Here is a 13,906-nt window from a genome sequence, read left to right on the forward strand (position 1 = left end):
GGGAAGTTAGTTAAAAATCGATTGCAAGATTTGTATCGGACAAAGAACCACCGGACAAATAAGAATACTAGCTAAGAAAAACGTTATAATAATTCTTATTCGTTCAGTTTTTATGGACGTATTGGTTTGTTATCCAATGGTCAAAGAATGCAAAGAAAATTATACATCCACTGAATGTGTTTGATATCCGCACTATTATAATATTATAATATTTATGTTAAGCAATACGGAGAAATATTTATAATTTTATCCCATCTTACCACAAAATTAAAATAGTTCCTACATTATTATTATGCATCTATAAAAACGTGTGTTGAATTAATAATGAAAACACTTTAATTACTAACATATAATTTTCGCAATTATCTGTAATTAGTTGTTAAGCATACTAGAATAAATAATATATATAATCCAATCATGGATATTAACGCTCGATTTTCAATCAGTTGGCAGTCAAACGATCCCGGCGAAGCACCGCCAGGTTGTAGTTATCTTCGGATTTTCCGCGAATCGCTTTCCCGAGCGCGGCAATTTAACCCTACAGATAACAGATTTTATTTGGGATCGTTCCAATCAGTGATTTTCGATATTATTTGATATTTATTTAGAACGTCAAAATTTTATGTTTTTTTAATATCGTTATATTTAAGTCGAAAGCAGTGATAGTCAACAAAAATGGTTGGTGGTGATACATTTTTCGTCTGGGCGACAGTATTGACGATAATATTGGGATACATCACGTTCTACAGGTCCAGAAAGCGATTATATGAATTGGCGGCCCTCATACCTGGAGCACCCGAATTGCCAGTGATCGGAAATGCAATTCAGTTTTACGGGAACACTTTCGGTAACAAGTTTTTTTTTAAATTTTCGCGCTAATTTATATTTAAAAAAATCACAAATTAATATGTAAATAATTTTTAGTCAAATTGTAAAACCCCATATAAGTAAAATAGAACGTCAAGTATAATTTAACTTAGGTTTCGTTTTTCTCGATTTAGGTACTACAATAAAAATTGCTGTCCCGTGAAGTTGATATTTTCGATTAATGTCACAGAAATTTCAACAATTTGTCGTTTTGTTTGCTTGGAAAATTGGTATGATAATGTTGAAAAGCAAAACCAGAATATACAACAACGATGTGTAATAAGTCTATTTTACAACGTTTTTCTTAGCTCGTATTCTTATTTGTCCGGTACAAATCTTGCAATCGATTTTTAACTAAATTCCCGACTAGCTAGACATTTATATATCAGAACACGATGCCAATGCATTTTAAAAATACTTTTAGCCATCTTTAAGTAGAATTGAATTCATTTTCAGTTAATTCTGTTTTGTATGAAAAGTTATTTCGACACCATTATTAGTTGCTAGGGGTCTGGGATCCTAGCAACTAAATTATTAATATATACGTGCATTACTATGGAAATCAATATGACATGTCAAAATGGTATTTCAGTTTTATTTCTATCAAGTACAATTTTTTTGATCGTTTAAGCTAGTCAAGTCAAGTTTATATGATTCAACAGAAAATTTAAAAACTTTGTATGTAAAAAGTTCTTTTTATCTTGTAATTATTTTTAAATAAACTTTTCTCTATTAAATAAACTGTAATACACAAGGTTTAAAAATGTAGCATTATTTATTCAATAGGTATTCAATACATAAGTTTGCGTAATAAATCAAATACAAAAATATTAGTAAAAAAAAATACATCTAAGCGAGAGATCGAGATCAAGATAATATTAGTGCTAGTATCCTAAAAAAGCACTGATACAGCGATGGCGAACCTATGGCAATGTAAAATGTCCCATTAATTTAAAGGGTACATGGAAAACGTGGCAAAAGTACCCGAACTCTGGTCGCATGTTTAGCAGTGTTTTTTTTATATTTTCGACAAACTAGAGAAAAGTCTTTATTAATAATCTTTATTAATTTAAGTAATAATGTCAGATTATCTATTTCTATTTTTAGATATTACCAATAATCTTAAAAGAATTATCGCATTGAGTATGCGTCGAGAAGGAGTTGTAAAGTTATGGCTTGGACCTCTTCTCTACACAGGTAAATTAAACATATTTTTGTTATGGAAAAATAATTTTAGCTCACTTTTATGTCTGATAAGTATATTTTATTTTATCTTATTTTATATATATATATATATATCTAAATATATTCAAACTAACTCTTTAGTTTTATATATTTTTAATTATTTATTTTATTTCTACGCGGCATACGCATCTTTGAAAGAAAGATTGAACTGAATTAACTTAAAATATAATATTATACTTACCTATATTAAAAAAATATTTATAGTCTTGACGCAACCAGCAGACGTGGAAAAAGTTCTGAATACGGAATTACATAAGGACAGTGTATACCGATTCTTCAAGCCGTGGATTGGAGACGGACTTGTCTCCGGAGACTGTAAGATATTTATTTTTCATGTATTATAATTATTTTCTGTACATATTCGTTTACAGTTCGTGTGGCAGTTGACGATTGTTAAATATGTATAAATATATGACAGTTGATCAAATGTTGACTGGACTAAATTTCTAATCAGGTAATAAAATATTTAATTTATATAAAAAACAAAACTCGGATAATCTTAGAAACATTTTTTCCGACCATATTCGATCCTAATAAGATCATATTAAGGGGATCCTTATACCAGCAGAGGCACCTAGCGGAAAAATACGAAGCTTGGAATTTGAGACATTTTTTTGATAATTTACAATTTCAACTGTATTAATTAAAATATACAATTACAACTGTAAAAAATATGTGAATTTGTTACATATTTATGTCACGAGTTGCGTTATTATTACATTATATTGTATGGTCATATTTATTGTTAAAATTTAGTTTATCCAGTTTTCAATTTTTTACCGTATAGATTTTTGATTAATTCATCGTTTTAATTTTTTTTTGTATTTATTTAAAAAAACATAGATTTTTATAAAAATATAAATGTGTAAAACTAGAAATCCTTTTCATTGCTTTCTTTTATTATGAAACTTTTTTCAATCAAACTACTGAAACATTTATACTTAGCAGATAACTTACCTAATCTTTTGTTTGTAATTTCATACTATCTTAAAATACGCATTTATGCATAATAATATACATGTTTAAGCTTTATTATAATATTAAGTCGATAAAACGCTGAAATATAATGATATTTTCATTCTAACATCTAACATTATTTTTAATATTTGTTGTAAATATAAATAAGTACCCTTGTATAGACTATAAATTAATTGATTATGCACATATTTAAGTTTAAGCGAGGCAAGAATTATTTTCTTTTGATAAACATCATAAGGCATAATAATTATTCTCAATCTATATTAAAAATGTGTCAAGCGCGAAATGTATAAGGTACAATACTGAGAAGACAGAAGCATATTAAACTGACTTGCTTATTTACTCCAACAAATCGTAACGTACATCTATTCCTTTGCGCATTTAATTCAACTGTGCGGCGTCCAATCCTCCCGGAGGCCAATTGGGACGGCGTCGAATTGCGTCGGCGTCCAATTGGGCCGACGTCCGATTGTACCGGCGGCCAATTACCGGAGGCCAATCGGCGGAGGCCAGTTCGCGGTGCCAAATCGTCCCATTCCGTCCGAACGAAGTCATTTGGAAGCATGAATTGAATGTGCGAATGGACTTCAGGAACAGGTTTGAATCTGGAACCGTGCCGATAAGCACGCCGTTCAATGGTTCTGGTGGTATCTCAATTTCTGGTAGTTGCACTTTTCCTGACGCACAACACAACCCGGCTGACTATGTTTGAATTTGAGCGCATGACAATGGGGACATTTTTTGTCCATAGCACCAATCAGCACTTTCGGATGAGCGGAATGTTCAATATCTGGCTCGTACTCGAATGCGAGACGAAGGAACGAAGCGGATGTAAATGCTCGATGTACTTGTTGGCGTTGTCAGTCATTTTCTCCGCGTGTATTAACTACGAACCGGCGCGCTTGGCTCCATTCCAATTGTCATTGTTGATTTCGTTCAGCTCGTGCGTCTTGTGATTGTTATCTTGTTGGATTTGTTCGTCTGTTCTTTCTGCTCTACTATTTCGCATGTTTGTTGTCTTATTCGTTCGACGGCCCAAATCGCCCCCCTTGCGTCTTGCTGGCATTGTGCACTGTAATACACGCACACAAAAATAGATAAATTAAAATAAATCGTACAAAATTTTGCACGCACTGCGTTGTGATATGCCGAATGGAATGTCAAAATGACGCGACGTTTCTCTTGAATTCTTCTCGGACGTAGCGCCATCTGCATTCAACAACATAATTAATTTCGTTCTGTTTGAAATACGAACGACGGTTAAATTTGTTCATACAAAAATAATAAAATCGCGATTAAAAAATGGGAGGGTGGGGGTAGGAGGGTGAAAATTTGGGGTTATAAGTATTTTTTGATGCCAAATAATAAAAAAAATACAAAAAAATAATTCAAAAAAATAAAAGATTTTTTTTCTGGATAGAGATACCCTAATCACCTAGCGGTATGAAATATACTTGTTGACCTATTCTCATACCTAACAAATATACATAAAAAAAATCATGAAAATCGGTTGAGCCATTTCGGAGGAGTGCGACCACAAACATCGTGACACGAGATTTTTATATACTCGTATATAGAGATAATCAGATGGGGACGTAAACGAAATCCAAATTTTATAACATTTTTCTTAAATTGTAGGTTTATCTTTGACTTAAAATTAAAAAAATCTTTTAAATGTTTTCAGATACATATTGTTATGTATAATTTTGTGATTGTGATATGGAATCACAATCACAAAACGAAACACAATTAACTCGGTAGAGACATGGGACTATGAAAACGATTACTGGTCGTGGGGTTACCTGATCTTTCTCAGCCGCATCCTGAAATTGTAGATTAAATTAGGATTCTCACGGCTGAAGGCTCGTCGAATCCATGGCTAAGAATAACATATTTAATTAGGGCACCACACGGTCTTACGAAAGATAAGTCAAACAAGTGCATATTGTAGAAACAGTAGAAAAATGAAAGAACGGTTGCTACTTTGACAGTAAGCTATATTATGACAAAAAGGAATTTACAATACATATAAGAATAGATAATAGGCTAGCTCGGAACTAAGATAAAATGACTAAACTAGATTTTACTAATACACGCGGCTAAATTAAAGAGAAATAATCTAGATTAGTAGATCAAATAATAAGTTAAAATACCAATAGTGGAACGAAAACAGAGGCTTCTCGGCATGGCGTAGCCGTCGGACGCCAGTTAGGTCACTCCATGATTCTATCGGGAGACCTCACTGAAGCACAACTGTATCGGACGCAGACAAATTCAAAAATCCCTGAGTCCTGTGTCATCAGTGTTGCCATCTTTTCAACGTGGATTTATAGTACAGAGCCTCCAAAATTATAGTATTTGGGGAAAAAATATAATACGCGTTGTCATTTGTTAAAAATGTATAGGTTTTTTGTTTCTCAGGAAAAATATAACGGAGAATTTGAGAAACTCCGAGACCCCTTTTTATTTTGGTACGTCTTCCTACAAAAAATGCTTACCGATGAATTATTCAAGAAATTTCATTTTCAACCAAAGTCAAGTCAAGGATTTTTTTACGTTTTTTCCCCAAGTTCTCCAAATCTTCTTATATTGCGAAATTATAGTACATTGCACCAAATTATCGAACGAAAATATTGAAATTTTAGTACTTTTTACATATTTTTTCCGATATTCATAATTATAGTATTTTGGGCGTACTATACCTGTTTTATATCGTAAATAGTACGCGGACCAAAATTATTGTACAAATACTATAATTATAGTACGGTTGGCAACACTGTGTGTCATACCACGAGACATCCGTTCTTGGCGCCGGAAATTAAACAGCGGCCTCTAAGTTATTTAGGCCGAACGCTCGTCAAAGTCGACCATCGATAAGGAATGGTGTTGCCCTAGGAGTAAAATTGGTTATGTTTTGTTTTAAACATAACAATATTTATTAATCAATACATTTGAAATTGTAAATTATCAAAAAAAATGTCTCAAATTGCAAGCTTCGTATTTTTCCGCTAGGTGCCTCTTTAAAAAGGGCTTAGTAAAGGCTTCACCTTAAGCCGCGCGGTGTAGAATCGTAGAAACATACCTATCAGGAAAAAAACGTAGGACTCGGCAGGCTTCGCACACACGTCGGAGTTGTGATTTTTCGTAATATGTACCTAATGTATTTAAATTAAAATGCTAAATATAATAAAATAAAAATTTCTTTTGACTTATTTTCAGTGCCGATCTGGAAACGCCACCGCAAAATGCTGAATCCAACATTCAACCAAAAGATATTGGATGGATTTTTCGAAATATTTGTCGAACAGAGTGCAATTGTAGTACAGAAGATGTCCAAAGAAATTGGCAAACCAAAATTCAATGCTTTTGATTACTTGAGTCCTTGCACTCTTGACATTATATGCGGTAACTAATAATACATAACATATACCTCGTCGTATAATCTTTTATTATTATTATTTTACATATTTCAAAAAAATTAACCTGAAATTCGCACGGTTATTTTGTGTAGTTCTAAATTTTAAAAACAATATTCTGAATTCAATGACACATGAACAAAACAAATGGAAATAGCGTTGCTGTCATTCGAATTACGTTGATTAATAATTAAATTATACGCGTAAAGTGTGTCATGTGGTGGTTCGTTAAGTGTAGTGGTAAAAAATGGTGATGGTAACATTACAGAGGGGGGACTGTAGGTAGTTATTTTACACGAGGCACATTCCAAAATTATAAATACCTACTAGCATAAGGTTCCTAATAATCAACAAGAATTTAGATATTTTTCGTACATCCTTGGGTGGGTTTTTCACTCAGTAATTATTTATTGTTTTAATTTCCAAATCTTAATATCATAAAACCGACATTAGGTTTTTTTTTCATTTTAAGTTTTAACAGATATAATTATTCATCCATTGCTTAAATTAAAAATAACAATGTTATTTGGTTTAATTTTAATTATGTGGAGAGTAGATCTCTTTATAATGAGTCCTGCAGTATTGGTATTAATTACATCGTTTTGTATAATGCTAATTATGTATTTTTTTCAGAAACTGCGATGGGAGTACAAGTAAATGCTCAGGAAAATATGAATTCGCCATATATACAAGCTGGTAAAGGTATTCTTCAAATAATATACAAAAGAATGTTCCAAATTTGGCTACAGCCAGATTGGATTTTCCAATTGACTCCTTACGCCTGGCAAGAGCGAAGACACGTTAAAACTCTTCAGGAATTCACCGAAAAAGTACGATAAACGGTTGTTTATATTTGTAATTAAAATCTACATTACCGCTAGGAATTACAATCCTGGAATCCCCTGGATTTATTGATCCCATAATCCCAGGATTAAAAATATTTGAATCTCATTTTTCAAATACGTTTTGTCAACTAAATATCTATGTAATTAATAGAATGCTGACGGGTTTTTATTAAAAATGTACTAAAATATCAGAGAAATACCATAAACTTTCACGGGGGTACGTAATCGAAAAAAACCATGAATCAAGATAGGTAGGGTGTTAGTTCATTATTATATTTATACTCAGAAAGTAATCACTGAAAATTGGACATGAGTGTATTATTATAAACATCCACAGTCAAAATGGCGCATATTCAATCGAACCAAAAGACTTCTCACACACCTAATATATTCAAGGCTGAAAAATCTGTTTGTAAGGTTATGTCAAATATCTTTTATATAACTATCTGGGATAGGGTAGAACTTTTCCTCATGAAGTTCATATCACACAAGCCATCAATAATACAAGAGAATTACGCTAATATAATGACCATTTTTGGGAGTCTTATCAAAGCCGAGGAAAGCTCACATCATTTACGTCAACGCACTGGTAAATATATGTACAAATATACAAAGACGCAAGCTGCAATCCAAAGATTTGGCTTTCAGTAGCTGAATAATGTTTTGTCTTTTTCAAATTATTTCCTGTTCTGAGTTTTGAAAAAGAATATTCAAGGACAGCGATTTTCGAGCAATAAGGAAGTCTAAGTGGTGGTGGGTTTTTAAAACAATTGATTTTTTCAAACCGGTTAACATAGTTACAAGAGTAGTATAAAAAGTACATTTAACTATCAGGGGATTATGTTAAAAAAATAAAACAAATATTTTATACTGAGATAATTATTAACGTTCCTCGTAGTGATATTAAATAATATTTATATTTTTTTTTGATTTTTTTTACGTATATTCGGATTATCTTGGTGACTCAGAAAAGGTAAAAAATGATTTCTAATTTGATCCTGGAGGGAAAATTTCCAATTCGGTAAACAGAAAATTTTAAATAACTTACAACTCGTTATTAGAAGAGAAATTCCAAATATTCCCGAAAATAATACATCCTATAAATTATTGCGGAAATACTGTAAATGTATGAAATATAACTTTGTAAGTTGTATTTAATAAAATACTCGATAATTTAAAAAATGCTCAAAATTTCATTTATTTTTATGTAATCTCAGGACTGATGAAATAATACTCTCGTAATACCGGTACCTATTTGGAATTATATCTAAGATTGCAATCCCTGCATACCACTGGTTGCTCAGTGAAGTTGTAAATAAAATCATACTTCAAAAAATATCACATAACATGCATTAGCATCTCAATAATGAAACCGTATATCCCCATAATATTAATTATATTTTATTTTACAGGTTATTCAAGAGAAAAAACAGCAATTCTATGAAAAACAAAACAACGCCAAATCAAAAGCAGTTTCAAACGATGATGATACTGGTTTGTGCTAATTTATTTATTAACCGCGTAACGTAAGAAAATCTTCATAATTATGTACAATCATGACTTTTTGCAGAGGAATTTCCGATAAAAAAGAGAAGGGCGTTCTTGGATTTGATAATCGAACTGTCAGAAGGAGGTGGCCACTGGACAGACAAAGAAATGCAAGAAGAAGTCGACACCATGACGATTGCAGGGAATGACACCACTGCCAATGTTATCTGTTTCACTCTACTAATGCTGGGCTCTCATCAACACATTCAAGACAAGGTCATCGAAGAGTAAGTAATCACAGACTATCTTTGAGAAAATATTGCTAAGCCAGCGCTCGAAATGGAAAATTTTACGAACCGGAGCGCTTGATAATTTCCAAAAATATTAAAATAGTTATCTAAGTATGTGTATATTTTATATACATAAGTGTGTTCGATTTTTTATAATTTGTCATATCTGGTTCAAACGGTCAAAATATTTTTTCCACGAGACTGAGCGATAATTTTGGGGATTTCATGAACCGGAACGGCGCTACGGTTCATTTGGACCCCTGTGCTAAATATATATGGGGCGTAATTAATACGTATATAAAAATAAGCTAAAATAGGATTAGGTACCTACTTAAGCCAATAATTTTATTATTACTAAGTTATCAATAGGTACTATTATGTGTATTTGTCAGGGGTAAGCTGAAATAAAAAATATTTTGCATTAATAATCCCAAACAACAGAATATAATATTTCATAATTATGTACATTGTAACCAAATGTCAAAATAACTAGTCGACTTTTTCAATGCGCTAACGTACAGAATATTAATGTTTATTTGACTATCAATTAAATCACATTAAAAAGCTTATGAATCACCATCTAGTGGCGTTATATAAAAAGTTGATAAGAAGAATGAAGTTGAAGATGTAAAACATACATCATTAAAAAATATTTGTGCAGAGCAAAGAGATTAGGCACCGTGCAATGTCTTTGGTACAGAGCTAAATATAACGAATGCAACATTTATAAGATTTGTGATTATTCATTCAATAAAAAATAGTTTAAAGTTTAAAAAAATAAAGTCCTCTGGATATAATCAAAACTCTTAGCTAATCATATAATTAATTTGGAAGGTTATGTATGAAGTTAATATCAAATGACACATATTTTTTTATATATTAATTTCAGACTGTATGACATTTATGGTGATTCTGATCGAGTAGTTGCAAAGGAAGATCTATCAAGGATGCAGTATACGGAAAGAGTCATAAAAGAAACTCTCCGCCTCTTCCCTGTAGCACCAATTGTCGTTAGACAAATCGTGAAAGAAGTTAAACTAGGTACCTACCATTAACACAATTATTATAGAATTTACTATTTATTTAATCTAATACAACTGAAAACGTTGGAAGGTTTGTGACATATGACATAGTATAATATTATTGGATGACGATGACAGTATAGCCTGATAATTAACGAAGTTAGTCCAGATACTCACTGTATGTCAGGAAATAACCTTTCGGTAGTAGACATAGGGGTCATCTCGGAAAAGATATAAATAATTCTTTTAAGGAAAGAACAAAACTAATTCCACAAGGTTTAATTAGAGATTTTTTAGAATGCCATATGCCCACTAAAATGTTAAAATTGGCATGAAAGATTCTACAAAATTTTCACTGAAACCTTCTTTCAAAATTTCGTCATCCGTACATCCTTTTTTTGATTTACGAAACTATAATAATATAGTGATCGTTCGTAATCAAGTGATTCCCAAGCGGTGTGGCGAATGATTGGGAGAAGTGTGCCGCAGGATTCAGATAAAAAGTAACATTTTCGTAAAATTTTTAACAAATATGTACGTAGGTAAAGTAAAAAGGTCGCCTGAAACGTATTATGACGTGAAAAAACAGTTTTTGATCGGTTAATTATTATGAAACTTTTTTATACCAAAATTCACTGTTTTTGAGATTTGTAATTCTATAAACCTTATTTGGCAACACTGGCTATCCTGTAACTGCAGTAATAGATGCATATAATTATCTTGATTGATCGGTCTAAAAAATGCAATAACAGTGAGTACATACATATTATTATTTCATCCGTAAATTATAATCGAAATATTATAAACATGAGTCACAATTTTTCAACATAGTAATGTATAGAATTATAATATCCCACACAAAGGGAGGCTGACAGGGCTTTAGCCTAGGGGTCCGGACTCAGAAGGGGAGCGTGGCGGTTCGACCAGATAAGTGAGATAAACGCACATCACAAATTTGCTCTAATAGTAAAAAAGCACTGTTCCTTCAACAATATAAACATTTAAAAATATATTTAAAAAAAAAAATGATAATCGTGTGTCGATATTCGCTATCTGCATAATTTTATTCAAGTAAATGTATTAAGAAAAACATTTTTTTTGAAAATGCTACTATAGAGCGTCACACTGCCTTTAACCTTAGCGATATGTAGGGGGCTCGCCAATGATCTTGGCCTTGGAGCCCTTCAGAATATAGGGCTACCGATTCAACCACACATTAAACGTTTTATGCTAACTATAGTCCAAACTTTTTGGTATAGTTATTTGTACAAATAAAATTCACAAGGTACCTATATAAGTGCATATTCTTTAGTATCATGAATTTTTATGGAAAAGTGTACCTTGACGTAAAAAGGATTGGAAATCACTGCTTATTATAGTACATATTTATGTATAAGCTAAAACCTCTCGATATTTTCTTTATTTTTTAGAAGAAAGATTCATAATTTTTAATTCTCGTGTTTTAGAAAAATACACATTACCAGCTGGAAGTGGATGCGTGATTGGTGTATATGGAATTCACAGAAATCCGAAAATATGGGGAGAAAATGCTGAGGAGTTTGATCCTGACAATTTCTTGCCTGAAAATTGTGCGAAGCGACATCCGTATGCCTACATTCCGTTTAGTGCCGGGAGCAGAAATTGCATAGGTAAAAATATAAGATGAAAATATAATTTTACAAGTCATTTCTTGAACAGTGGTTAATACTCGTACTTAAAGTTAAAACATTATAATATATTATATAAAATATATAGAAATTATAGTCACGTTATATACCTACCTACCTATATATTACAAAATTTTATTATCGTAGATTTTTCTTGTAGTTATTGAATAGCCACCTAATGAGATAGGTATATATAATACAAGTAATTACCTTTTAAAATTATTTACCATTTTTAATTTCTATTAGTTGTAGCCATTGGCTTGATACAGCATTTGAAGAATAAAAAACTATGTACCGGTTTGTATCAGGAAGCCCGTGTGTATGGACGGGAAAACTGTAGCTCGTGCAAACCAAAAAGCCATTACAAAGTGTTCCTATTTTTTGCACAAACTATACCGCGTAGGCAAGTCGCTACCATCTAACTGGCGCATTAAACGACCCTGCACATAGACTCCCGTGTCTACTCATACAAAATGCATGTTTTCGTAATCATATTATTATGAATACATATTAATATGGTTGAAAACTGAACTCTAGCTATATTTCAATATTGTAAATTCGTGTTTATGTCGTTGATCTATTCATAGTGACATATAGACCCGATACACTGACTGATCATATTAAAATAGTATTTAAGATTTCTGTATAATTTAATAATCGTATCTAAGACTGGTTTGAACTGTTTCAATGTCCCTTTTTAAACCTTTTCACGAATTGATTGCGTCATCAAGGTCTAAGAAAATCGTCACTATATTCTGCTAACATTGGTCACTAAATAGTTGTATAATTAAATCAATGGTGTTTCGAAGAAGGTACGTGATACCTATATAGGTACAGCTAAAGTCCTAATGTTTTTTTTTTGTTTCAGGGAGACAGTACGCAATGATGTCAATGAAAAGTATTCTAAGCACTATTTTAAGATCGCTAAAAGTTAACTGTGATGTTGATCATAGAGTAATGGATATTAAATCAGAAGTCCTGATAAAACCGGTACATGGCTACCAAATAACAGTGGAACCAAGAGTACGGCTTCATAGCTAGATCGGCTGTTTTTTTAAATTAGGTATTTAAAATTTAAACATTTAAAAGCGCTCTCTAGTATTGTCATCAGCACTGACTACATATTCAAAATGTAATAATAAATAATAACAATAAGCTAAATAATGGTGACAAAATGTATATGATTAAAGAAAAAACAATTAATCGATATTTCTGACAGTTGTAACTATGCATAACGGCCCCGCCCATTACAACATATTCTGGCCTTCGCGTTTTCCTTGCTTGTCTGCGCACTCTTCCCTAGTAGGAACTATAGAAGACAGAGTCGACGAGAAACGCTAATGCTATATTATAGAAATAAAAATCAACGTCCTAAAGCTCAAATTACATTGGCAGATTCTCCGCCCGACCGTCTGCCACGATAGCCCCTGATCGTAAGAAAATCTATTGAGTCGTTCCCTGAACGAATTGGAACAATTTCTATTTTTCGGCACGATTCACCCGAAGATTACCGGGAAAGTACGACACAACAACATAAATTTGACGTTTACATAATGAAAGCTACCTGACGTTATTCATCACTTTAACAGACAATAATAATATCCTAGTAAATACAATCAGCAAGTCGTGACTTGCCTAAAATTCATATTTTGCATTACTTATAATTGTTAACACTCTAGCAATTGGGCGTATATTATTAACCAATCAAATCAAGCGTCAACACGATTGAGTCGGTAGCTGAATCGTTTCCTGTAATTGATATATTAAGTCGACTATTGCTCACGACGATTGCAGCGCTCGAAATGGAAAAGTTTACGAACCGGAGCGCTCGACAGTTTTCTGAAGAACAATACATAGATATCATAGTTAGAAGACATAGTTATCAAATTGTATGTGTATTTCATACAAATAAGTGTGTTAGATTTTCTATTATATGGCCTATCTAGCTCAGACGGTCAAATTATTTTTTCCACGAGACGGAGCGATAATTTTACCGATTTCACGAACAGGAACGGCGCTCCGGTGCGCTCCGGTCCATTTCGAGCCCTGGACGATTGTTAAATCTGGTTGGGTCTGCTGGTGTAATTA

General features: G+C 32.3%; 1 protein-coding gene across 1 annotated transcript; it reads left to right on the forward strand.

Annotated features, from left to right (window-relative positions):
* Positions 1-675: 675 nt before the first annotated feature.
* LOC147067857 (cytochrome P450 4C1-like) lies at positions 676-12,859 on the forward strand. The gene is made up of 10 exons (XM_085952490.1): positions 676-847; positions 1,975-2,064; positions 2,317-2,427; positions 6,310-6,495; positions 7,140-7,336; positions 8,764-8,845; positions 8,922-9,126; positions 10,019-10,170; positions 11,618-11,800; positions 12,687-12,859. Exons 1-10 carry the CDS (start codon positions 676-678, stop codon positions 12,857-12,859), a joined length of 1,551 nt encoding a protein of 516 aa, XP_085808616.1.
* Positions 12,860-13,906: the final 1,047 nt, after the last annotated feature.

Source organism: Rhyacophila brunnea, unplaced genomic scaffold, assembly GCF_057557595.1.
Source record: "Rhyacophila brunnea isolate RB1 unplaced genomic scaffold, BYU_Rbru_1.0 scaffold_3, whole genome shotgun sequence".
Lineage (NCBI taxonomy): Eukaryota > Metazoa > Arthropoda > Insecta > Trichoptera > Rhyacophilidae > Rhyacophila > Rhyacophila brunnea.

Bases quoted from the DNA above. Each gene is read 5' to 3' on its own strand.
- LOC147067857 (XM_085952490.1), top strand. From the start codon at position 676: ATGGTTGGTGGTGATACATTTTTCGTCTGGGCGACAGTATTGACGATA. The intron at 2,065-2,316 runs GTAAATTAAACA...AAATATTTATAG, and splicing joins TGGACCTCTTCTCTACACAG to TCTTGACGCAACCAGCAGAC. The intron at 7,337-8,763 runs GTACGATAAACG...TTTATTTTACAG, and splicing joins TTCAGGAATTCACCGAAAAA to GTTATTCAAGAGAAAAAACA.